This window comes from Motacilla alba, chromosome 6 (assembly GCF_015832195.1).
Source record: "Motacilla alba alba isolate MOTALB_02 chromosome 6, Motacilla_alba_V1.0_pri, whole genome shotgun sequence".
Classification (NCBI taxonomy): domain Eukaryota; kingdom Metazoa; phylum Chordata; class Aves; order Passeriformes; family Motacillidae; genus Motacilla; species Motacilla alba.
The window spans coordinates 8,832,991-8,857,318 of record NC_052021.1 but is presented as its reverse complement, the minus strand read 5'-3'; the positions used below and the strand labels follow the sequence as shown (position 1 = coordinate 8,857,318).

Below are 24,328 nucleotides of genomic sequence, written 5' to 3'. Positions count from 1 at the left end.
GATAATCTCATGTAATATTAAGATTTAGGTTTCCAAACCCAGGCCTTTTTCCCCAGAATCTGCTGTGTTCTTCAGACTTTCAAAGATAAATAATGTGAAAAATTAGTTTTCTGCCAGATTGACTGAGGCTGTAGTACCGAGGCAAGCATGAAGTCTCTTGTCTCAGCAGGAAGGTGGCTTTCAAACCTAATCACAGACACTTAAGTGCCAACTTAGTTAATCACTTCATTGCAGAGTAATACAGCATGTCTGAAGTTATCTTTCTTCCTTTGCAAACCTTTCCAAGCAGAAAGGCAGCAGCCTCTCAATTTTTAGACAGTGATTTTTTTTTTTAAATGCACGTTATTTGTGATTTGGATGAGTCTTCATTTGCAGTATAGTAAAGAGTTCCTAAGGGCTAGTCAAACTGAAAAAGAAAGAAGAATATTCAGCTAAAGACTTGAAGAGGATGTATTAAATATGAGAGGGTGTCCGGAGTGGGCAGGATGGCGATGCCCAGAAGTGAGAGACAGAAAGACATCAAAGTTTGAAGAGGCAGTGTGAATGTCAGTAGGTGGATATATTCTTAGAAATTACACTGGCAGCTGCTCTTTTGATAATGGAGGAAACAAAGGATCAAGTTTCTACCCTTTTCTGATAATAGGAAGTCACTGAAAGGGAGACTGAGAGATGGTCATGTTGTCACATTGCCAGGAGCAAGATAACAGTTTCTCTTAGAGTATTTTAATCCCCAGTGGTTTGGAGAGAGAGGGATTTAATTACAGAGATCTGAGATAAAGCTCTTAATGCAAATATCCCCATGAAGATGGTGCCAAATCAGGATTTTGCCATCTGCACCTGTCTTCAGAATTAGGAAGTACAGGAAGCAGTGGTAGAAATGCAAGACCTGAAGGATGATTGCTGCAAAGTAGAAGTCTTGCATTGTCTCATGTGCTATGAGGAGTCCCACTGATGAGAAAGATCATGTGGATAAGGCAAAGTCTGAAAATTAATAGCTTCTTTTTCAGGCTTAAGTGTGGTCTTAATGGAATTAGACTTGTGGTCTGGAGTTGGAGAGGTGGGTCACAGAATGAGAGAGTTTTGTATATATTGCTATGATGTGAGAATAAAATTGGAGGCAATAGATGGAGAAGAAAGCAGTGTCTTGTGAAACACTGTGATGGAAGTAGCAGTTCAAGATGTCAAGTGTCAAGCAGAGGTGTAAAAGGGGGTCTCTGAAAACAGACTTCAAAATAAAAGGTTAGGAGAGATACTTCACCAAAACAATGAAAAACAGGATTAATTAATAGTTTGAGAAACTTCATTGAGATCCGAGAATAAGCTTGAGAGATGGTCTGTTGATGGAGGCCAACACTGAACACCATGACATGATTTAATTGGCTCAAGTACATTAATGAAGATTCTTTAGGTATGATGATGTTCATGCTTTCATCGTGTTAGACTACACATTTCTTACTGTATGGCTTGTATGATATTGGTGTGTTCCTATAATGAAGTTTGATGGTGATAAACTAATTCTCAGCACAGTAAACTAATATCTGTATCTGTTTAAATAGCAGTCAAATCTGGGGCAGGATTACCAGAACATTTCTGTCCTTTCATCTGTTGAACAAATACTTAAAAGGCCTTATTTCTTAAAACCTATCTAAGTAAAGATATCTGCAACATAAATAAATATGGGAGAATTTAAGTTAGAAGACTATTAAATGTATATTACCATAACTATAGTAAGTTGATGATTGCTGAAGTTCTCAAGGTGCTTTCATTCCCCTTTCCCTTATGTTGGTAGTTTGATGTGGACCAAAGCATTTAGAATAAAATGTATTCAGCTCATAAGAATGTCAAGATCAGGGTTATGAAATTTTTATGCAAAAATCACAGGTTCTTTTGAATGCTTATGAAACTGCAGCTGATAGACAGAATTAGCCATTTACTCAGTCACAGAGTCAAGGATATTTGATTGTTGCTGCAAATCCATAGCTATTGTGAAGTTAAGGAGAAAATTGCATCACTTTTCTGTGCAAGAAATTGTGGGAATGTGGGGGAAATACTAAAAAAAAAGTGGTCCACCAGAGTTTTCTCCCAAGATTGTGTAATCCTTGAATGTTCCCTTGCTAAAGAATTTTGAGATGCCTTAAGTGCTAATGAGTTTTTTAATGGAGTCTGTTATGTTGTTGTTCCCCATTGTGTTACTCATGTAAAAAGTAATACTTTGCTTCTTTATGTCCTCAAAGCTTATTCTCACCCTTCAGTGCAATAATTGTGGAGGGGTTGAACTTCTTGGAATCCATTGTATTTTTGTATAATGAAAGTCTTCTATTAGGAATGACATGTTCTGTTTCACATTCTGTAATTTGACTAAAGAAAGCAATTCAGAAAACATGAAACTTTTTTTTTTTTTGCTTAAGTCATCCCAGTTTTTATTGCTTGCTATCTCAAAACAGAGGCAAGAGGAGAACACACGTACTAAATAGCATATGCTTTCAGGCAGAACATAATCAATTGATAAAAATATCAGAATGTGGAAGCATATTGACTAATTCTTCAATCTAACCTGTGTACACAAACTACAAAACACTGGGAAAATGCCTCAGCTGAAATGGTCTTTGCTGAGATATTTCAGCTGTGTTTGGTGGGCTGTGCGGGGAGATAAGGGGGCCCATTTGCTGTGATCTGTCGCCTCTCTGGTCTTCTTGCTGTAATAAGCAGCAGCATTTGGTTAGTGTCAGCCACTGAATGAAGGTTTTTCTTTTTACAGAACTGGTGATCAGCTCTGAATTGCAAAAATAAGTGACTCTTCAATGCAGGCTCCCATCAGAAAGGGCTTTGTTTTTTGTCTGCTTCTGTCTGGTTTGCAAGTAAATTGTTCCTGCTACAGCCCCGTGTGGTTTGCTGCTCTCACCCTTGGTGACAGCAAAGCTTGCTGGCTGGTGATCTCTGCAGGGGTTTATGGCTCAGCTCTGCTGTTCTCTCCCTCTGTTCTCACTTCTCTGTTCCCTCCCCTACTGTGACTAAATAAATTACCTGTATGACATGTTCGGTTTTCTCTGGCAAGAAGCCTGGGAAATCAAATCTGTTCCCGAACTTGGGTCTCCCATTTGGCAAATATAATGCCTCCCTGCTGTTAAATCAGGTCAGCTCTCAGGAAAAACAAAGAACAATTTCATATAGCTATAATCAACACAGAGTAAATTTAGATAATGCAGCTGACATATGTTTATTGTAAAGACCATCAAGGAAATAATTTTAAAAGCTCTTCATCTTTGTTGCATCAGGATACATGTTGAACATTCTGTGCACAGAGAAGATCAAACATTTTCTTTCTGTTATCCCATATCAAAGTGAAATATATCTATTTTCTGTCTGGTCTAAGAAGATTTTTGGTGGAGTGGTTGTGTGAGAAACAGTTGTGTATTTAATTAGGAGACTTTCTGTAATTAATATTAATTGATACTTAACTATTAATTACTATCACTTGTTCTTAATCTACTTCCTTTGACTTTCTGGCCTCTGAAAATGGAGATATACTTAAAAGTGTTTGGAGGAGGATAAATAAATACGTCTAATAGATTGTGTTCTCTTTTCTGCCTTTCCACTGGAGATGAGGCAGCAGGTCACCTGTGGCTGCGTGGCTGCAGTCCCACAACCTGTGCAATCTTCTTGCAGGGGGAAGCACCAGCATGGGCAGCCTCCCTTCTCCAGCTGGAAGCTGAATTTCCTGCTTATCTCTCTGGGTGTCCCAGGGGGCTCTGAATTGCGCCCCAGAGGCTCTTTGTTCATGCACTGTTAAGGAGCTCGTGCAGACTGCCCAGGGCTGTGGAGTGTCTCCTGTCTGTCTTTGCTGCGCTGGGGGAGCAGAGCCGGGGTTTCCTGGGGGCAGGCAGTGCTTGTCCTTGTTGGGGTCTGAAAAAGCTGCTGAACCCCTCAGCTTGCCCCCAGCGGTCTTCAAAGGGGCACCCTCAGGGCTAGTGCTAGCCTAACCTGTGAGGGTTTCCTGTGCTAAGCTCCCAGGGCCAACTTCGCTGCCATTTATTCACTAGAGTTAGTAAAAACCAGCATCCCTGGCTGCCTTACACTCTTGCACAGTCTTTTCACCACTACTGACTGAATACCTGCTGAGGGCCCTGGCTGGAAATATTTTCTAACTGCAGCTGAATATCAGGTTGCCTGATCTGGAGAAGTCCTGCAGGAACATGACATGCATGGTGCTCTGAGCAGCAGAGCAGACTGCCCAGGCCTCTCCATGGTCTGTGTTTCAAACTCAGTGTGAGAATAATGGTTCATTCCCAAAAACAGATGGGGTCAAATGTATATGCTGTGTTTTTAAATGATACGTGCTTTTCCAGATCTTTTTAAGGACTACAGTGTTGCTAATAATTGTTTAGTCATTCATGAATTGTCTTGGTTTTAAAGAATGCCCTTGTTGTTTCTTTAGTGCTCTGAGACACACAGTGAATGTTTCTTATCAATTTAAAAATTCCCTCATAACTCTGCTGTATGAGGCAAGTCCTTGGAATGGAAATTGCTCTTTATTGTCCAAAATCTTCATCCGGTGTATCCAACAAGGATTAAGGGGTTAAAGCAGTGAAGTGAGTTTTAAAAAATGGGAATTCAGTTCCTGCATGCACCAGGACTGACCTGAAGGAAGGGCCAAAATCTCCATCCACATCAGCTGCTGTCTCAGGGACTGACAGTAGTTATGTTATCTGTCCTCAACTTTGGCATAACAGGACAGATTGCAGATACCATCTCCTACGCTAAAGGTACAGGACCTAACTCTGAAAGGCTTCAGCTGATAGCGTGATATTAATAATTTCAGCTCTGTGTTGATGGCAAGGGCAAAACCTTCCTCGTTCCCTTCTTAGCATCGAGGTCGGCCGAAGGAATTGCTGAGCTCGTTCAAACCCTGCTTTACGTCTTGTCTTCTCCAGCCTGCGACCTGATGACCCTGGGGATCTTAGCCCTGGTGACGTCGACGGGCTGCGCGTCGGCCAACGCGCTGCAGTCGCTGACGGACGCCATGCACATCCCACACCTGTTCGTGCAGCGCAGCACGGGCGGCTCCCCGCGCACGGCCTGCCAGCTCAACCCCAGCCTGGAGGACGAGGAGTACACGCTGGCCGCGCGCCCGCCCGTGCGCCTCAACGACGTCATGCTCAAGCTGGTCACCGAGCTGCGCTGGCAGAAGTTCATTGTCTTCTACGACAGTGATTACGGTAAGGGAAGGACAGCGCTTCAGGCACCTGCACACTTGTTTCTTCTTAGCTGGGAGGTGGGGAGGGAAATGTAGAGGGAAGGATGGAATATGGCATGCTGGGTTTTTCACTGGCAAAGGAGAAAGTGTTTCGAGTGGATGCAGGTCTTTGTCTTGAAGGAAAGGTTGCTGTGAAGACTAGTTCCCAGAGAAGGAGCAAAGTTGCTTAGCAACACCTACCCAGACAGAGAAAGTTGGAATCTTCTCACACTTTTTCAGTAAAATATTAATCAAGTGTTGACATTGATCAGCAGGGGTCACATAGACGTGCAAGGAAGTTCAGCATGGTCTCTACCTGTTCCAGAAAATGCTTTCTATCAAAGCTGAGTACTGCTCTCTCTAGAAATAAATTTTCACAATAACTATTACTTTTTTTTACATGCTTCCACACACTGTTCTGTGTATGGACTAAATTTCACAGTGATATTCCTGGCATTGAACTGAAAAGTTGAGTTAGCATTTTCTCTGAATCTCATGGATTTCCTTCAGCAAAGTTCTTCCATTGAGCTGAAACTTGAGGAAAAGGAGTCTCTGCCCAGGTACCTTATGATAGATGTAAAGGATGATAAAGCCCCAAATCTCTCATTGTGCCAGGCTTTTAGAGGGAAAGGGAACTGTGTATACTTTTTTTTATATCCCCCCACCCTGCTCAACTGATATGAAAACTGTTGCATATGTTTAACTCGTGGTATATTCAGCAGTCCTATCTTAAGATATAGGATCTGTACTGGGGAAAATAAATTTTCTATGGTATGTTTTAAAACCCAGCTAACACTTTTGCTTTAAAATGTGATGTGTAATCTTTTGACATGGTAATTTACCATGAATAGAATTTTAAAAAAGCAAACTTAAGGTTAAATCACAGTAGGAAAAAACAACCTTAGGTATGTCTATGCATATATAGTTTAGATTTTATACATCTTCCACCATTGCAAAATAAATCTTTATTTGTGTTCTTCCTATATACTATCAGATTTTCAGTGGCAAGTCAGAGAAAAATAGCATCTTTGGTTTTGAAGTTTGGTTCCTCCTGGTTTAAAAATCCCCAAAATCCAAGAAGCAAACTAAGGATAAACCAACCATCCTGAGTCTTGGGTGCAGATTTCTCTTCTCAGTTGCCAGATAGTTATTTGCTGTTTCTTTAACAGGAACATGGAGGATGGTGAGGATGGTTTTAAGTAGGAAATCAACTGAGACGGTAACATCTTTTTAATGACATGGAATTGTTTTAAACATGGGAAGACTTCCATGATGCTTGTAGAGCGAATCTGTAGGCTCAAAAAAATCTAGTAATCTAGGAAATAAACTGTCCTGTAATTACTGTTCTCTGTAATGCTTGAACAGTGAATGCTTTGAAAGCAGAAGTTACAAGGTATGTGGTAGGTGTTCTTTTGGTGGCCCTGTGGTAGTGATGAGAATGTTGCTCTTCAGCAGAGGATTGGGTTTAGAGAGTCAAAATTATTCTAACAGTTACTTCAAGAATGAAGGGGGAAGAAATCATCTTATTAGGGTGTCTTAGAAAGACCCCAGATGCTCGATGTGCAAACTGCTATTTTCCCTACTAGCCTGTGTGCTTACTGAGCTATGGTATCCCTTATTCAAGTGATGCATCTGTCTTTCTTTGTCTTTTTCTTCCTGATTTTTTTTTTCCTTGCAAAGGCTTAACATCTCCATAGCAAATCCTGAAACACTTAATTCACATACCTCTAAATTCAGTTATGATCAAATTTATCTTTTCCATTTGGCACAAGCTTTATCAGTAAGACATTAAGGTTATGGAAGAGTGCCACAGGCATTCTTCTCCTTCCAGTGGGGAGTGTGGTGTGCATTGCAGCTGCTCTGTCCTCTCTTTCTCCTCATGGATGCGACATCCATGTGAGGCTAATTCCAGTAGAATGATTTTATTTGTAGGAATTTGGTGGGGGGGTTTCCTTAAAGAAACCTACTGAACCTTGCTAGATCTGGGCATGGAACAGAGGGTAAATAACCAGTCCACTTCCCAGAATATTGCATACTGAGCTCCAAAACGGATGCCTGGCTCCAGAGGCATGGCCCTTTGCTCAGCACTGAGCTTCCACAGAGCCCTGCTCCTGCTTCTCCAGCAGCACCTCACTGCCCAATGGGCAAGTGTTCCCAGCTGGCCATGATGAGGGAGGTGACATATTTATGACTACAAGAGAGTTTCCAGCACTGGGCTTTGGTGGTTTTCTATAATAAGTGGTCCTTCTCTACCGGGTCTCTGAAAGTTGTAGTGTTCATATGAGTAGTGTTTTAATTTGTTCATGTGCTGGTCTCTAAAGGCCCTTGTTGTCCTCCTTGTGTCAGATTTTCTGAAGACTAAATAGCATTGCACAATTTAAAGAACGTCCCACACTGTATTACGTTTAAGCTGAAAATTATTTATTAAAGTTATTACTTGTCCCTTCTATGACGTACATTTTCAATTATCATTTCTGTGGAAAAGTAATGGACTTGGCTGTTAGAAACACAGAGTAGTTTCTGAACAGCCTAACAAGCCCCTAGTATTCTTGTGGTTGCAATGAAATATGCCTTTTTCACACTGAAATGACAGATAAAGTGTATGCACAACTTCAGTGAAAGGATATAGTCCTTTCCAGTAAAATGCTTTGAAGTCTACAACAAGAAATCAAGAGACTCCTACTGAGCTGTACCAGCAGGGGAAAGATTGGTGATACTCATCCATTCAGGTCCCCTGCATTTATACAAAAAAAAAAAAAATAGAAGCTAATACAGATATTGCATCATCATGATTTAGCCCTTGTTTTTCCACTTCTCTCATTTGTGGCTTGTGTGTGGTTTCAGAAGATGCACAGAATCCTGCTCCCCATTGATCACACTGGGAGGCTGCTGTTGCTGAGACTGACATTCATTTTTTGGTGAAAAAAACCAGCTGCCCCTGAGTTTGCCAATGGCTCTCAGATGGTGCTCTGTGTAACCAGGTCTACCCAGCTGTAAAAGAACTTGCAACAGAATTCTGATCTGTTGTGTCATCCTGAGGAGGTTCAGCTGTGCTGATGTGTTTTGAATTATGTTTTCCTCTACAAGAGCATCTTTTGTGCCTCTACATATATTGCAGCAATGTGCACAGGCCTGCTGGGAAGTTTAATATTTTATTTTGCTGACCTTCTGGATGTTGAAGCATCAGTAATCAAACTTTCTGACAGAAAAATTGGTAGTGGGGCAAGTTTCATAAAGAATTTTACCAAGCTGTGAAATGACTATCAGTTAAAAGCAGTGGGTGCCACCCACCAGAAGATGAGGTTGGGAAATAAACAGTTGAAACTGTGCTTCTAGGGTGAGCAAATAAACAGATGTGTGGTTAGAGGATGGATTTGAGAAGGGTTTTGGAGGCTGGATGTGAAAATGAAAACAATGAGGCATATTAAATCATATTTCTGAAGAGAAATGTGAGTAATAGCTATGTTTTCACTAGATTAACCGTACTACTGAAAACACTTTTTATCTCTATAGTTAGATTAGGTCTCTGCTTTTCTTCATACATGTCTCCATATCTATATTACAGAATGTAAGCTAAAATAGGGGCATTTTATGAGTCCACTTTGTCTATGAAAATGGTATTAGACCTGTGAAAAGTAGCTGTATTAGTTTATTCTTAAGTTTTGGTGTCAATAACTGAGTGTTGTTTGCTGAAGAAAAGTGTCGTGTAAACACGACAGAATAAATAATAAACTTTTAGAAAATCAGAATAAACTTTTGAAAATCATTTGACTTCCCAAACCAAGCTATGAAGCTTGGTTCCTACAGGAGAAAAACCCCAAGGCCACAGTTTATTGATTTCTATTTTTTTCCCCCAAGATTAGAGATCTATTATTTTTTATTGATACTGCATTAACTTTGAATGCTACTTGATCATCTTGCTATGTGGAAGGAACTTAATTTTTGATATGACTGGAAGTTGCGTTTCCCACAGCATTTATGTGGCAGTTTCATTTCTGAGTCCTGCCTGTCAGGGCCCTCAGCCGTGACTGTAAATTACAGGAATTGTGCTGTTAATAGTTTTACAGCAAGATGTATTGGTCCTGGAATGGTCTGTCTTTTGTCAAGATCCCTTTGTGCAGGCTGCTACCCTTGCATTTATTTAATTTGCAGAAGATTATTTTAATGAAAATTGAGAAATGCATGCATTTGCACAGTCCACGTGGAGCACTGCAAATCCCTTGTGATGTGAAACATTGACTGTCACAACAAAAAAGAAGCAATACAGAGCATTTGCATATGAGCTAGTTTCACCTTACCTGCTTTAAGTTTTCTTTTATCCTTGTCTGTTTATAATATAATTTATCTCCTGCTTTTTGTGTCATGATTTCAGCTGCCAGACAACCACTTCTGCATCACTGGGGCTGCCATATTTTCCAGTGAGCATGCCTTGCTTAATATAAATACAGGCAATGTGACACCTGAAGTGTTGAGCCGCCTGCATTTGTATTGGTAGGTGCCTGTTAGGTAAATCTGACACTACCAGGAAGTGTCTGACTTGTCCTGCATGGCCTGTGTTGGTAAGAGTTTGCATGTGTTATTAAAAATACCTGGTTTTCTTCCAACTGGTTGGTGCATCCCAGCTGGAACTGTTGTGGAGAAGCTTGAATTGAGATTGCTGTTTAATAGTAAGATATTTGGATTTTAAGCAGCCAGCTGCAGAGAAATGTAACTTCTTTAGGCTCATCAGTCTGCAACAACAATCACTTAGGGAGGGAATCCTCAGCCACCTCTGCATTGATGCTGCTGTATGAGGTAATAAAGGGGAGGGATGGACTGCGGCACCTTTTCACCCAGCAAGGAACAAAATTGCCTGGGTATTTATTCTACACAATTTCTGCAGCACCTAGTTATTCAGGTATAACTGCACACTGGATGTCTAGTTTCCAGACTAATATAAAATCTACCTGGAAAAAAGAAGACTTTCCTGTAAAAAGTTTGAGTCTTTTAATGTATGATCATCATTGCCGCTGCAGAGAATGCCAGGAAAGAAAGAATTCAGCCAAGTTCTCCAGGTCCAACAAGGGAGTTTGTGATACCATGGGGTAGAGAAAAAAAAAATTGACCTTTTGACTTCTACATTGAATTTGATCTGGAAGCTATTGAAGAAATGGAATTGTGTTATCCTTGAATCACTTTTCTGAGTGTAGCAGCACTTAAAGTAATTGGTCTGCTTAAATTAAGCATGGATTTTTGTCATTTGTGATGGTATTTCTTTTTATTTAGTAATGCATCACAGTATATAACACCAAATGTAATTAAAGAAAGTCAATTTCACTTCCAATTATTACTTATACATTACTTTTAGTACTTTGATTTTTAAGGTATGTGAGTGTGTGCTAATAGCAGCAGTGAGATTTCCCCCCTCTTTAATCCCCATAATTCCTAGCAAGGTATAGGAGCATGGGCAGCAGCTGGTTCCCATAAAAGATATTAAATGCTTCCAGGATAATGCCTGATGTGATATACAAATGATCTTGAAGTTATGGTACAGCCTATAGTCTCAATCTGTACCATCACAGTTTACCTGCAAACTTCAGTGGTAGCAGAAACCAGTCAGAGATCTCTGGACCAAGAGTTGGGCCATTTCAGGCATCTTGTGTCTCTCAGAAATTCAAAGCATGAAATAATTCTGAGCTTTCAAATAGTTTGAAAAATGTTTTGCAAAGAGATGTTGCAATTTCTTTTAGAAAATTCAAAACTCCCTGGACTGACACTTTCAGAACAGGTTTGCACTCTGTATTCAAAATAGATATTTTTAAAATCACTTGGTATCTTAAAAGACTTTAGAAGTCTCCATCTGAGTGTATGCTCATGAGAAAGGGAAATGAAAGGTGTTATTAGAAGCAGTTTTCAACCAGTTTTTCAGCTCAGTCATCTGGTCAAAAGTGGTTATTAATCTAGTCCTGAAAGCTCTCTCTGTTCATTCTTTAATGTTGCTTTTTAAACTCGTTTCATTTTAGTGACCAGTCTTCAGGCTCAACTTTGTACAAACTGGGGGCTATCGGTGATTCTCTTTTCCCACTTTTATAGAAACAGAAATAATACAGCACACACTGTCTAGAGAGAGGGCAACTTCAGCAGCCTGGAACCCCCCCAGAGGGTGCAAATTAATTCATTTTGAACAGAGAGGTCTTTGAAAAGTGTAGATGTTATCTGTAGAAGGCCCAAGTTCTTGACTTTCTTTCCCTGACTGAAGGTAGATGGAGTCTCTTGAGTTAGACTGATGGCAGGAAGTTGGTGTGTGAAGAAGATAAGGAGAAATGTGAGGATGATTTGGTGTACTTGAGCAGGGAATCTGAGGACTCCATTCCAGAAGGGAGTCTCTTTAGTTCAGATTTATTAGGGACTGAATGCTTACACATCCACTTAGAAATTGTTGGATGAAAGTATAGCTGGAAATTGAACAGAAAGGTAGAAGGTTGTCCTGGAGGATGTATGCAGGGTTTCAGGCAGTGACATCATTCTGAGAAAACGTATTCAGATATCTCAATTTGCAATGAGCTTTGAATAAGTTCCCAATCCCTACTGGGTTTCATGGAAACAGCAGGGGAGAGCATTCATCTGTGTGTATACATATACATGCAAACACACACATATGTATGGATAGATTTAGATACAGAAATATATATGGAGATATTTTTGTGTGAATTTCAAGAAAAAATAGTAAAGGAGTGTGTCTATTTAAATGCATGCAGGTGTATACACTTGTGTGTAAATGTGTACATGGGTCGATATAGAGATTCAAGGAAACATACTTGCTCTGCTCCTTTTGTGCCTTTGCCCAGTCCCCCAGTAATCCTTCTGATGCCACTATGGGCAGGATTTCTTTGGGTTCTTCCCTGTTTGGAGACTCTTTCTGGTTTGTTTGACCCAGTTAAGAGTTGATGTGGCTTCCTACCACTTCTTCCTGTTTTCCTTATTGAGACAGAAATCCCATTCCTTCTTCTTCTCACATTTCTGTGTTTATTTATTTATTCTTCTTATGGCTGAACCTTTCTTGGGGTCTTCTAGCTTTCTTCAGCACCCTGTCCAAATTGTTTTCAATGTCTAGCCAGCTGTCCACAGCTGCACAAATTGCACCTCCCAGCCAGACACGTGCAAAGGGGGCAGAGTTTTGCTCTTCATTGAATTGAGCTGTGTGGGCCTTTTATACCTTCTGCATTTACCTTCTTTTACGTATTTAATGTTTGGATCTGGTGCTCTGGGAGTTATTCTAAGAGTTATTTCAATTATTTTAGGGGAAAATGCATCATTAGACTGTAAAATTTAAATAAAAAGCAGAGTAAAAATGCTTCAAAGTTTGTTTTTTTTAAGAGTCAGAGCCCATTACCAATGTAATCTGAGTTCTGTTGGAGAGTGATTTAATATTCATCGTCTTATGATAGCATTTGTTTAAGTAGAAATAATGCATTCTTTTTTTCTGTAGAAATGGAATAAATAGGATTAGTCTCACTACTGGGGAACATTGAGTCTTACAGAGATGGTTTTTTTAATACTGGATATTTTGTTTTAGTGTCTCTTGGTTTAGTAACCAAGACTCAAATAGACTGCTTCTTACAAAGTCATATAGGAGAATTATAGAGGGCTTCAAGAAAGAGACAGAACTTGAACTGGGACATCCCTTGCAATAATTTAATTGATTTTTCCCTGTTATGGGAAAGCACTAAATGGCAACATTTAGTTGCCATTAGCTACTGTCACACTATTTGGAGACAGTAGTTGAGTTCATCAATTTGGAATGTCTTATGGAGTCAGGAACTATTGGCACTTTCCACTTCATTGAATCATTTTGATTGGAAAAAGACCTTTAAGATCATAAAGTCCAAATACTAGCCATGTCTCTAAGTGCCATGTCTACAGGTTTTTTAAATGCCTCCAGGGATGGTGATTCCACCAGCTTCACTGCTTCCCTGGGCAGCCTGTTCTGGGGCTTGGTGACCCTTTCAGTGAAGAGTTTTTTCCTGGTATCCTTTCTAAACCTCCCCTCATGCAACTTGGGGCCATTTCCCCATCACCTATCATTTGTACCTGGTAGAAGAAATGGACCTCCATCTGGCTACAGCCTCCTTTCAGGTATTTGCAGGGAGAGAAGAGGTCTCCTGTGAGACTGCTTTTCTCCAGGCTAGACACTCGCAGCTCCCTGAGGTGCTCCTATAGCACTTGGCTCCAGACTCTTCACAAGCTGTGTAGTCCTGTAAGCACTGCACAATGTCACTCAAGATCACCTGCTCCATGGCCTTCCGGGTACCCTACCTCATCCATCAGCAAGAATCAAACCTTGGGGTGGATCAGTCTTCAGCTGTTGCATAGCAGATGAGGAAGGGAACTCAGGATAGTGATTTAGTGCTGGTGTGTGTTATGGCTGGCTTGAATTTCATTTCCAAAGTCAGAGTGATTTCCTCTGCTCTGCTTCTGGCCACTGTTTGCTTATATCAACAGCAAAGTATCTTCTAGCAAAGCATGTGTGGGGAGTCAGGCAAATACAGAAACTGAGCAATAAAAGAATTGTTATGTTTATACCAAAAGACCAAGCAACATCTAGTGCCTGAAGTACAAAATGCCTTCTTTGCATAACGGGCCATAACCCCGTGATCTCACTTGTCCTAATGCAGTTCCTCAGTAATTCTTGAAGTCATTTTGCTTTGGCCCACTTGCATTAATATTTGACATTGCCATTAACAGGAATTAAGACATATCTCATCTTCCAAAAGCCATATAATAATGTTGAGGGAACTTTGTTAAGAAAGGAATAATCCATTAACTAGGACCAACATTTCTCTGTAATCACCTTTCTCCTTCAAATGACAGAATCTTTACAGGAAGGAACTGTCATTTATTTTTGTCATAGGGATAATAATCCTTCCTGCTGTGGAAGAATAATTAAAGGTCAAATTCTGGCGTTGTATTCGTGAGTCAGCACAGCCTGAGCACCAACACCTAACTGGACACCCCACCAGGCCCTTGTGGTGCAATAGCAATCTTGGCTGAAGGAACAGCAGTGTGCTTTTATTTTCAGAGAAGATTTTTTCTGTTGCTTTCCATTAAGGATGCTTTGTAATGATTGCCTTATGTATGGAAGCACATATGAGTGCATCAAATTATTTAGAAGTAGTTTGGACCACCCAAAGTGCACTCTCCCTGTTTAGCAAGGAGCATTTGGTGACATTCTGTGGCTTTGCTGCATAAAGAAGTATCTGTGGGAGTCTTTGTGGTCCTGAATATCTTTTGTTCTCTCCCATCCTGTGCAGCCCTATAAGTCTGGACAAGCTGTAATTAAGTGAAACAATATATTACAGTACTAAAATAGGAATAGCAAGGGCAGCCTTGCAATGGGAAGGGTGGGAGGCTAGCAAAGAGGAACATTTAAAATGCTGGGTTATTGGCCAATTAGTGGGTTTGACTGAGTGCTCATGACAGGTGTATTTAAATTTTCTTTCCCTCAAATCCTAATTAAATCATTAGATGGAAAGAAATTTCCAAATTATGGTAGAAGGAGAGCCTGCAAGCCCGGAGACAAGTGAGTTTGGCAAGTTCAGCAACCCCCAGTAACCACATACTGGCTTCAGGGAGATGTGACGTTGGTGTAATGGCAGTGATGACACTAGGGGTTAAAGTGCTTTTGAGGGGGGATCTTAGACCATCCTCTTCCTGCTCAGATTCCTATTATTTAGCCAGTTCCCTGGTTTAGACAAATAAATGAACAAATTAAGAGTAAGAGAAGTCTTGAATATTTTTTTGGTTATGCCAGAGAACAGTAAGACATTTATGGTCTCTTCAGATAGATGCATCAGAAAGATGTTTAAGGGTTTATAACATGTCGTGCTTGAATAAAAACCCAGTTAATAAAGTGGCAAGATAGAAAACTACAGAGTTAGCACTGAGATTTGTCTGTTTCCCTTTATGGGCTTAGCTATAGTAAAGATGGTAGAGGGGCTTATGTTCACTAACTCAGCCATGCCACTGCACTTCATTTAAAAAAAATCAACAGGGTAAAAATTAGGTAAAAGCTTCACTTTTGGGGGAAAGGAGAGAAGGAAATTTGTTTTTAAGACTGAGTTCTATTTTCTTGTTTAAGTTAAAGAATCTGGACTGAGTAGGTTTAAATAATACATTTGAAAAAATTTTTAAGGGCTCATGTGCCACTAACCTGAAAAATGAGTGAAAAGTCTCTTTGAAATAGATGTTTTTCTAAATTCCATATGTTTAGGAAATACAGGTGATCAAGGTGAGAGAGAGAGCTCCAAAGTCCTGCTGTGCAAAAGGTTGCACTGTGAACTTGATTGCAGACTCTTAGACAGCAAAGAATCAACCCAGCAGCAGCAGGTGCTCACTGAGGTTTGACACCAGGGCTTTCCAGAAGAAAAGGGTCTTGCAGAGTACCAAGGCTACTAAAAGCTTTAATCAGATTTTGTTAAATATGAGGTGCTCCACATATTAGACACAAAGTCACAGGACTAGTGAGTGCTGCTGCTCAGGAAGGGGCTTGTTCCAATGTTTCACTGTTTAATCCCTTTTGTGTGCTAATTAACCTTCTGTGTTTCATCTTCCCAAGCTGATGTCTGGAAGGTTTGTTGTTATTCTTCTATTGTGTATCATGGATTGGAATGGACTAAACCATTTCTGCAGGAGTTCTATAAACCTGAGTCTACAGTAGTTATTGTGATGGTTTAGGATCTGCTAAAAATATTTGAATTTAATCATGGTTAATGCAAGATCTAACTTTCTCTTGGTCACATTTTTAAATTCCTCTGAAGATAGTTTCCTTTGCTTGAAACTTCATGAAATTGATGAATCACTTTGTTACAAAACCAAACAAATTTGAGACCCTTCTGCTGCAGAGGGGCTGGCAATACCACATGAGGAAACAGGACATCCTTACAAAACTAATAATCACCTCGGGCAGTATTTGAGGAGCTCTGACCCTTTACAGGAGAGAATTGCATTTTCATACCATCTTTTTAATATTAATATATGAAGAAGGATTACCCTTGCTGTCTAGTAAAGCAATAGCTAATCAGATATTTGGTTTTTAATAATCATGCAAGTTAGTGTTAGACAACCATATGGGCATTCTGAATGATTGTTTAGAAAACAAATAGCCTAGCTGAATTTCCTCCTAGTGCTCGCTGCTGCTTTTCAAGTGTTTCTTCAGCAGAAATCTGTAGAGACATGTTTTTTTTTTGTCATGGATTGATTAGAAAATGAGGAGGTAAGAATACCTATGGTTTTTGCATGTGGGAGAGAGTGATTTTGGAGATGTTTAGATCAACGTGCTCCTGAATGTTGTTATTTGTGTTACCAATCTAACTGAAAAAAAAGATTAAAAAATATTGATTTGAGTATTCTCTTTAGCAGAACACACTAACCAAAATAAGCAGCTAAATGCTTTTTCCCTTAATAATGGTTTAGACTGGAAATTGGCAAGCAAAAGGAGACCTGTGGGGATATATGCAAATAGCTTTGTTTTCCCATATGTCTTGGGTGGGAGGATGGCTGCTTTCTATTTAGCTAATTCTTTATGTGTTAAAGAGCTGTGGTGTTAGGGGAAAATATCTTTATTTATTTATTTAAAGGAAAAACGAAAGACTCTGATAATGATCTGAAAGAAATATTTTGAACATTTAATGTTTATTGCTGTTAATTACTGTGGTAATTGTATAGAAGTGGCAATGTGTGATGGTAATTGCAAGTTTATCTTTTTTGAAACATGTTAATGCATCCACAAGTGAGTTTTTCATTAGAAAATCTTGTGTAGGATGTAGCCATGTTGTCAGACACCAAACTCTGCCCACAGCCTGTCTCATGGTGGGGAGTCTCTTACAGAACTTGACTGACTTATATGAAATATCATATGTTTATAATAAAATTAAGGCCAAATAGTCATAAACTTAAAGACCGCAGAAGCTGGCAAGATGCTTCATCTCTATGCTTTGAACTTCAATTGCCAATGAGAAGTAGATGGAATTTCAGTGTCAGGGAGATGACCAATTTTCCTTAGCTTTTAAAGCAATCTGAGAGCTTGGTCTAGAGATTGTTTTGCCTTTTGAATACATTTTTTACCATGACCTTTTTAAAAAATGTGACAAGGCTTCGTTTTAGTGAAATATTAGGGAATCTTCCATACATCAGTTTAACCTGTCAGTCAGGTTTACGCTCATGGCCCACAACCGTCTGGTTACCACAGGGTTTGCAGCAGCGAGCAGTGGCTTTTCCACAGCTTTCCTGTTCAAAAAGTTCAGGTCACAGGTTGTGTGTGTGGTTTAGATTAGTTTGCTTTTTTAAAAGTGGCTAACATTTATCACAAATGAGGTTAATGGCTGTGGCAAAGGTTGAGCTGAAGTCCTGCCCCTTAATGTTTCCTACAAAAATGTCAGTAACAGAAGCCAAGCCAAAATCTAGTTGTTCACACTTTTCATGTGAACCCTTTCAAAGAAAAGGTGGTGTACCCCCCTTTGTCATCAGTTTTGCAAAGAAACTCTGAGTATTGATTCATAATAGGGGTTGTATTTGTTAGCATTCCTGTTGAAGAAGGCACTTCCTCCCCTCTTTGAACCTTGACCCAAAGGGCTTAAGTCAGCAGGAGATTATTGAACCAATGGGGATTTTTTTTCTGAGCTACAAGCTTTAGGAGGGGCCTCACTGTACTCGCAGACAGTTTTGTTCTCCTTGTATTGAGGGTGAGGAAGTGAGATCAGTATTTATTAAGTCTGGAGTGGCTTCTGTGTTCATTTGTGGTTCATCTGACAGCCATGCACTTTGCAGTTAGTGTTTCTATTTAAGGTACAGGCTCTGTGTCTCTCCTTGCTTCACACAGCAGTGGGGGAATGGAACCATCCCTATTAGAGGTAATTGGTAAAAAGGCATAACTACTGCCACACTATGCACTGGGGTTTATATCTCACTTTACTTGCTGAGGCTGCAAGTCAGAGCTTGGAAATGATTTGCCTTTCTCCCTTTGTTATCATATGCTGCTTTTGAGGCTTCACTGGAATGCAAGCCATGAGGACAGGGTCATTATTCTGTCCTTTGCTTGTGAGCTTTCCCTCACGATGGGAAGAGCTGTGGAGTCATTTGGGCAACATTAATTGAGGCCTAATCAGGAGCTGGTTGTCTTCCTTCCCCTGCAGTCTACACAACAGCTGCCTGCATGGTGGCAAGGCAGCTAATAAAGCAGAGCCAGCTTTTTGGGAGAGCTCTGTTGATTTGGCATGTCTGTCCTTACAGCTGCCCACCCACTGCTGAGACTGATTGGTGATGTAAAGGGTAGGAGAAAAAGACACATGAACATAAGTGCTGAGACTATTTCAGGGGGAATTTTTTGTGTTTTTACTCATGTCCTCATGCTGACACCAAGTGTTGTCACTTATTGCTCTACATTTGTGTACATCTATGTGTAAATGAAGAGCAGAGACAGTTCATGCTTGTCTTGATGAATGTCACTTACCTGGAACCTGTGATTAGAGATTGAGCTTTAAATACAGAGATAGCATAAATAATAATAATAATAATAATAAAAACCCCCAACAAACCAACCATAAAACCCCAACAACAAACCAACAACTTGTGGAACTAGGAGTTTGGTTTTGTACCATGTAGACACAAGAAGGTGTTTTTTCTGGGAAGAAAAAAAAAATTTCTTGGGATTGTTTGTTTGTTTGTGGATTCTGTTGTTTTTTGCAAACATATAGCTCTTCAGGCTCCCAAGCTAGTCAGTTTTAGGAAGTTGGAGGGTAGGAACTAATGCATAGCACTCAGTCTTTGTAGGAACATCCCTTCATTGAAACTGCACGATTCCTTGTGCTACTTCCTTTGTGCACACCTAGCACAAATGTGTGTGTGTATCATCTTTGTAAGCGCACATGTTAAAAAACCAACACTGAACCCACTGGTAATGAGTCCTGCCTGTAGTTGTTAGAGCTATAAAGGTTTTGAAGTTACAACTTTATTTCCAGGTAACCCTGTTACCTTTGTTTACCATTTTGCTTTTCAGATTTAATTTGTTGTTTTTGGTCTGTCCTGAGTGAGTGTTTTTGGCAAGGTCAGGTTTTGTAGGTTTCAATGTGATGTTGATTTGTGAACACCAAGTATGTGGCAAACCCAGTGGAGTTTGTGTGTTTGAGTGCTGTGAGCTGACTGCTTCTTGGTATTTTCTTCTCGTTTTTCCTGCTCTTTCTCTGGTATTTCAGATGGAAAGTGTAAGATTTCCATCACACCACACAGTGTGTGCCAGGCAGTCTGTTCTCAGGGGCTTCCTGAGGTAATGCTGCCTTCACCATGTGCTGGATGTATGAAGTGTCTTGTCCCTGCCATCTCCCTGTTCAGCCAACACTCTGTTATTAATGGATGATCAAAGGGGGAGGTGCAAGGAAATCCATGTTACCCGAGGTAGCATTCGTGCTTAGGCTTTGCTGAGAGCTTCTGAGAGCTGAGTCTGATAGATGTGCTGTTGGAAGTTAGCTCCATTAGCTCCATACATATTATAATTAAAGTCAGGCAAGCTGATAAATATTGGAGATGGTTGGCTGTAAATCCTGATGATAGTGAAGGTAAAATGTGTTCTAACTTAGATGATACTGAAGTAAAATTACCTGAAAGACTTGTCTCAAGGACAAATTCAACTTCTTTTTAAGGATTAAAATATTTTCTAAGTTAAATTAAAAGATAAAAATTACATGTGATGTTAAGATGTTTGAAATTGTGAGAGCATAGAATATTTTAGTGTGAATTTAATCACATTTTGAAGGACCTCAGCCTGAATTTCCACATGTTAGAAGAATGCTCGGTAGACCATGGAGAGACATTTGCTTTGCTGCACTGGTCTTCCTGCTTGAACGCTCATGTTTACTGTTGGAAGCTTAAGATGATTGATCATAACGCCCTCCACAATTTTATTTTTGTCATCTCTAGTGTTGGATGTTGCTATTTAGGCAAGTGACAAAAGGTATGCAGGCCTGAAGAGATGTAATTGTAGTACAGTAGTGAGGCTTTCTATACGAGTTCCCACTCCCTGAGACATTTTCATAATTGAGAGCTTGTTTCTGCTTTCCAGTGTATATTAAAATGGTAATAATTGCATAATCTCAGTTCTATCCTGCCATACTAATTTTGAGTTCCCATTGTATTGGTCTCTGTTTCATTGTACTCAGATGCTTATACGGCAAACATTATGACTGGGAGGTAATTCTGCCTTAGGTAATGCTCTTTTTCTCTAATGTCCTTGTATACTGATGATTGAAAGTTTAATATGTTTACATCTAGAGGATTCCTGCATGAAAGTTGTTGTTGTTGTCTTTTGAGAGTGGGATATGCATAGGTAGCAAGTGTTTAATTCATCTTCCTATTTTCTTCTCATGATTAAAGATTTTTTTTTTTTACTGAAGATGTCTCCTAGTGAAAGGGGAGAAGAAGGTACAACAGGAGAGTAGGGTTGTTATTTTTGTCTGTTGATTTTAAGAGTGTATTGGGGTTGGAATTGTTTCATGGCATTATGGAGGATGGTTTGTTAGGATGTTGTTAACAGCATGATCCCTGGACAGTGGGGGATGCTTTGGTTCCCTGGGGATGAAAGGTGGGATGCCACTGCTGACAGCACTCTGCTTCATGCTGCAATGCTGGGGAAAGGGTTTGGCACTGGCATGGTTTGGCTTTGGGCAGTGTTGGAAGGCTCCAGAAGGAGGGCTGGGAGACCCAAATGGCAAGAGCCAGGTTTTGGAAAAATGGCTTTGGTTAAAAAACGGTCCCTTTCCCATAGTTCTTCTCTCCTCTGTCGCAGATTGTTGACTTAAAATTGCTTGAGTTTGTTGAGTTGTAATTCAATGCAAAAGGGCACCACAAATTGGGGGTGTTCTGCTCTCCAGTTTCACAGTGGCTGGGGTTGGGGATTTGTACAGGACAGGTCTCTACATCCAGTAATATTTCTTGCGAGTCGGGGCTGGTGAGAAAACAGCTACAATATATTGCAGAATGATGGAGATTAGGGTCATTTCTGTGCTGCAAAATGTCTTGAAAATTGTTAATATTTTTCTTTCACAAAAGTAAGAAATAGTTTTTCATAGTAATTCCTGTCCCTGAGAAATGCAGGGACACTGATATCTTCAGACATTAGCAAAGAGATGAAACTCCAGAAATGCTGGTTTTATTGGCACAATATCGATCTGCTGCTGACTGGGGGTAGTTGGCCCTATTTGGTCTACAAAGAAAAACATTTAATGCCTTGATCATGAATTCAAAATATAAAAATGCTTGTATTTTACTTAATTTTTGGTTTATTTTGGGACATTTTAAGTCAATGTATGCAATATAGTGTTTCAATAAATGCAGTTTTCATCTTTAGAGGTGAACATTTTTTCTCATGCATGCTCTCTTTCTGAAAACACTTGGGAAAAAAGGCCAAATAAATTTAATATGCCGATGCCTTTTTGTTTTTTTTTTTTTTTTTTTGGATGTTGACCTTCCCAGAACAGCAGTAATGATTAGTGATGTTTTGAAGGCAGACATCTCGCTTTATCTCTAGAGTTTTTCTGTATTTTTGAAATGTTAAATTCAAACACAAATGGAAAATGTTTAAATGTTTACTTTTATCTCTGTAACTATTTCTGTGTAGTTTTCTGTTTGTTGACAGGCAGCACTTTGTGTTTCAGCATTGCACAGCTCCAATCAGCACACTGATCTTTATAGTGACTTTGTGCACACTTTACCAACATTTTGACATCATTTTCCTTCCTTGTTTCCTTTTAACACTTGTATTTCTTGAACAGCCATTTCCATTTCCAAGCCCTTATTATCTTTACTAATTAAATAATGATAATCTCTGACCTTGGAAAACCTCACTGTTTGGGTACCTGGTTCAGCTAGACTTCTACATCAGGATCTCTTTTTTAGTCTATTTTTCATGAGAAAATTACTCTTTAGATTGTTATACAGGAGAAGGAAGTGAGGTATTTATGCAAGATAAGACATAAACCTTGTCATGCTTCCCTTACTACAGGCTTGTCAATGTCTTTTTGCCCAGTTTGGATTATTTGCTACTTTAACAAAGCCAAAAAACAAACAAAAACCCAGAAGAAAATGTGTTTTCTTTGTCAGAGTTCAAGTTTTTTGTTTCCAGTTTGGACATTCCAGTTTAAATTGTTGTTATTACTAATCAGTATTCACTGAACATTAACAAAAAGCATTGACTACAGAGGATTATTTATTTTATGCCTTTTGTTTTCCAATTTTCAAAAAGCACTTAAAAATTGTTTTTGTTCAGGAATATTCCTAGTTTTTCCATACCTTTAGAGAACCAATTCCTGTGATTTTTAGTTTTCCAGTTATTTTAAATTCTATTGAAGTTAGGTAGCCACATAGATGTTTTCTAAAAGTGTGTTTGAGGGATTTTTGGATAATTTACGTTAACCTGCATATATGTGGGAATGTATTTATAAGCGATATGATTTGATGGGTTTGTTAAACTCTTTCTCGTACTTCTATGTTTTTTAGAAACTATAAATCTTTATTAGGAAAACCTTGGGTGGTACCTGATTTTTTTGTAGGCGTTGAGTTTGTTTGGTCTGTGGAAATGAATAATTACTGTGGATAAAAGCAGATTCAAAGGTATTATGATGAGCTGGGAGATATTTGTTTATTCCCAATAGTGAATCCAAAGTTTTGGTCTCAGTCTGACTGGTGTGCTTCTCCCTGTAGCAGAGCACCTTATTGAGGCTGTTTAACACCTGCCCATCAGTCTTCGCTGTTAACCTGCTGTCGATGAGATCGTTCACTGGTGGATTCCTTGACAGTTCTCAAGTTACAGTGTAAGGAGACAAAATGCATTGCCAGAGAATGAAAGATGACCTAATGTTTTCTCTCTCGGTGGGGGCATTTCACTTCCAGAGGGCTGGAGTGCTCTGCCTTTCCTTGAGAAACCTTTGTGTTTCGTGTCTGTAACTGGTGTGCCACGTCAGCTCAGTGGTTGTGTTTCACCTGCTGGATTTAAAAACTGTTGAAAACTTTCTCCTCATAACTACGTGAAGCTGATCAAGTATTGGCTACTTGATTATTAAGATTTTAAGACTATTAGACTTGATTGAGACTATTAAGACTTGATTATTACGACTATTAAGATATGAAACTGAAGTGGTGCCCAATCCCTTTAATGGGATCACCTCAGTGTTAACAGGGTAAGCATAAAGTAGTAGGGTTAAGTGTATGTTGAAAAAGAGTGTCCCAAAAGGCTGCCTGTGAATGTTGCCTGCACTATGAGATGAAATTATTATTGCCATATCAATAGAGCTGTGTCCTTTAAAGAATTTTATTCCTTAAAACTGTTTGGAAGTAAGTTCTCTGCTAATTACTAGTTAGCAGAGGGAAGCCTTTGATAAAAAAATGAAAATAGCACAAAAGAGAGAACTTAGTTTGTAGAATATAATATTAGTGGAATCCTTGTAAATTGATTGATTTTTGCCTCTACCACCTCTTGTGTTGTCTTCTACAATTTGCCTATATTACCTATCTGCTTCTGTGTATTGACATCCACAGTCAAAACTAGTCTGCTGGTACTGCAGAAAATGAGTCAAATCAGTGTTGAGATTTCTAGCAATAATGCAGTACAAATATTTTTAATAATTCTGTGGATCCTCTGTGTGTGTTGTGATTTCTGCACTGAGGCAGTGAGGTGCTTTGTGAGTCACACTGAGAGAAGCCTCAGGAAATCCCAAGATCCCACTCTATGTGTATAAATATATTTGTTTTCAAATAAGACTCTGGACCTGAATACTGAGGTACAATGCTAAAGTATTTTAGCTGGTGGTTTGTTTTTTTTTTTTTTTTGGTTGTTTGTTTGGTTTTTGGGAGTTTTTTGTTTTTTGTTTTTTTTTTTCTTTGAGTGATATAACAGCAATAGCATCCTTTAATTTCATGCCTACACATCAGAAGATTTTGAGAGAAGACATAGAGTTGCAGAATGGTTTGGGTTGGAAGGGCACTTCAAAGAACATCTAGTTCCAACCCACCTGCCATGGGCAGGGACACCTTCCCCTCAGTGGCCTTGAACACTGCCTGGGATGGGAGGCA

At 39.5% G+C, this 24,328-nt stretch overlaps 1 protein-coding gene across 5 annotated transcripts in view; it reads left to right on the top strand.

The window, feature by feature from the left end:
• GRID1 (glutamate ionotropic receptor delta type subunit 1) overlaps positions 1 to 24,328 on the top strand; it is a 486,075-nt gene that overhangs the window by 189,472 nt on the left and 272,275 nt on the right. For all 5 annotated transcript variants that reach the window (XM_038140277.1, XM_038140278.1, XM_038140279.1 and 2 more), the window contains exon 3: positions 4,932 to 5,216. In XM_038140277.1, coding sequence (XP_037996205.1) covers positions 4,932 to 5,216 — 285 coding nt within the window. The remainder of the gene's footprint in view (positions 1 to 4,931; positions 5,217 to 24,328) is intronic.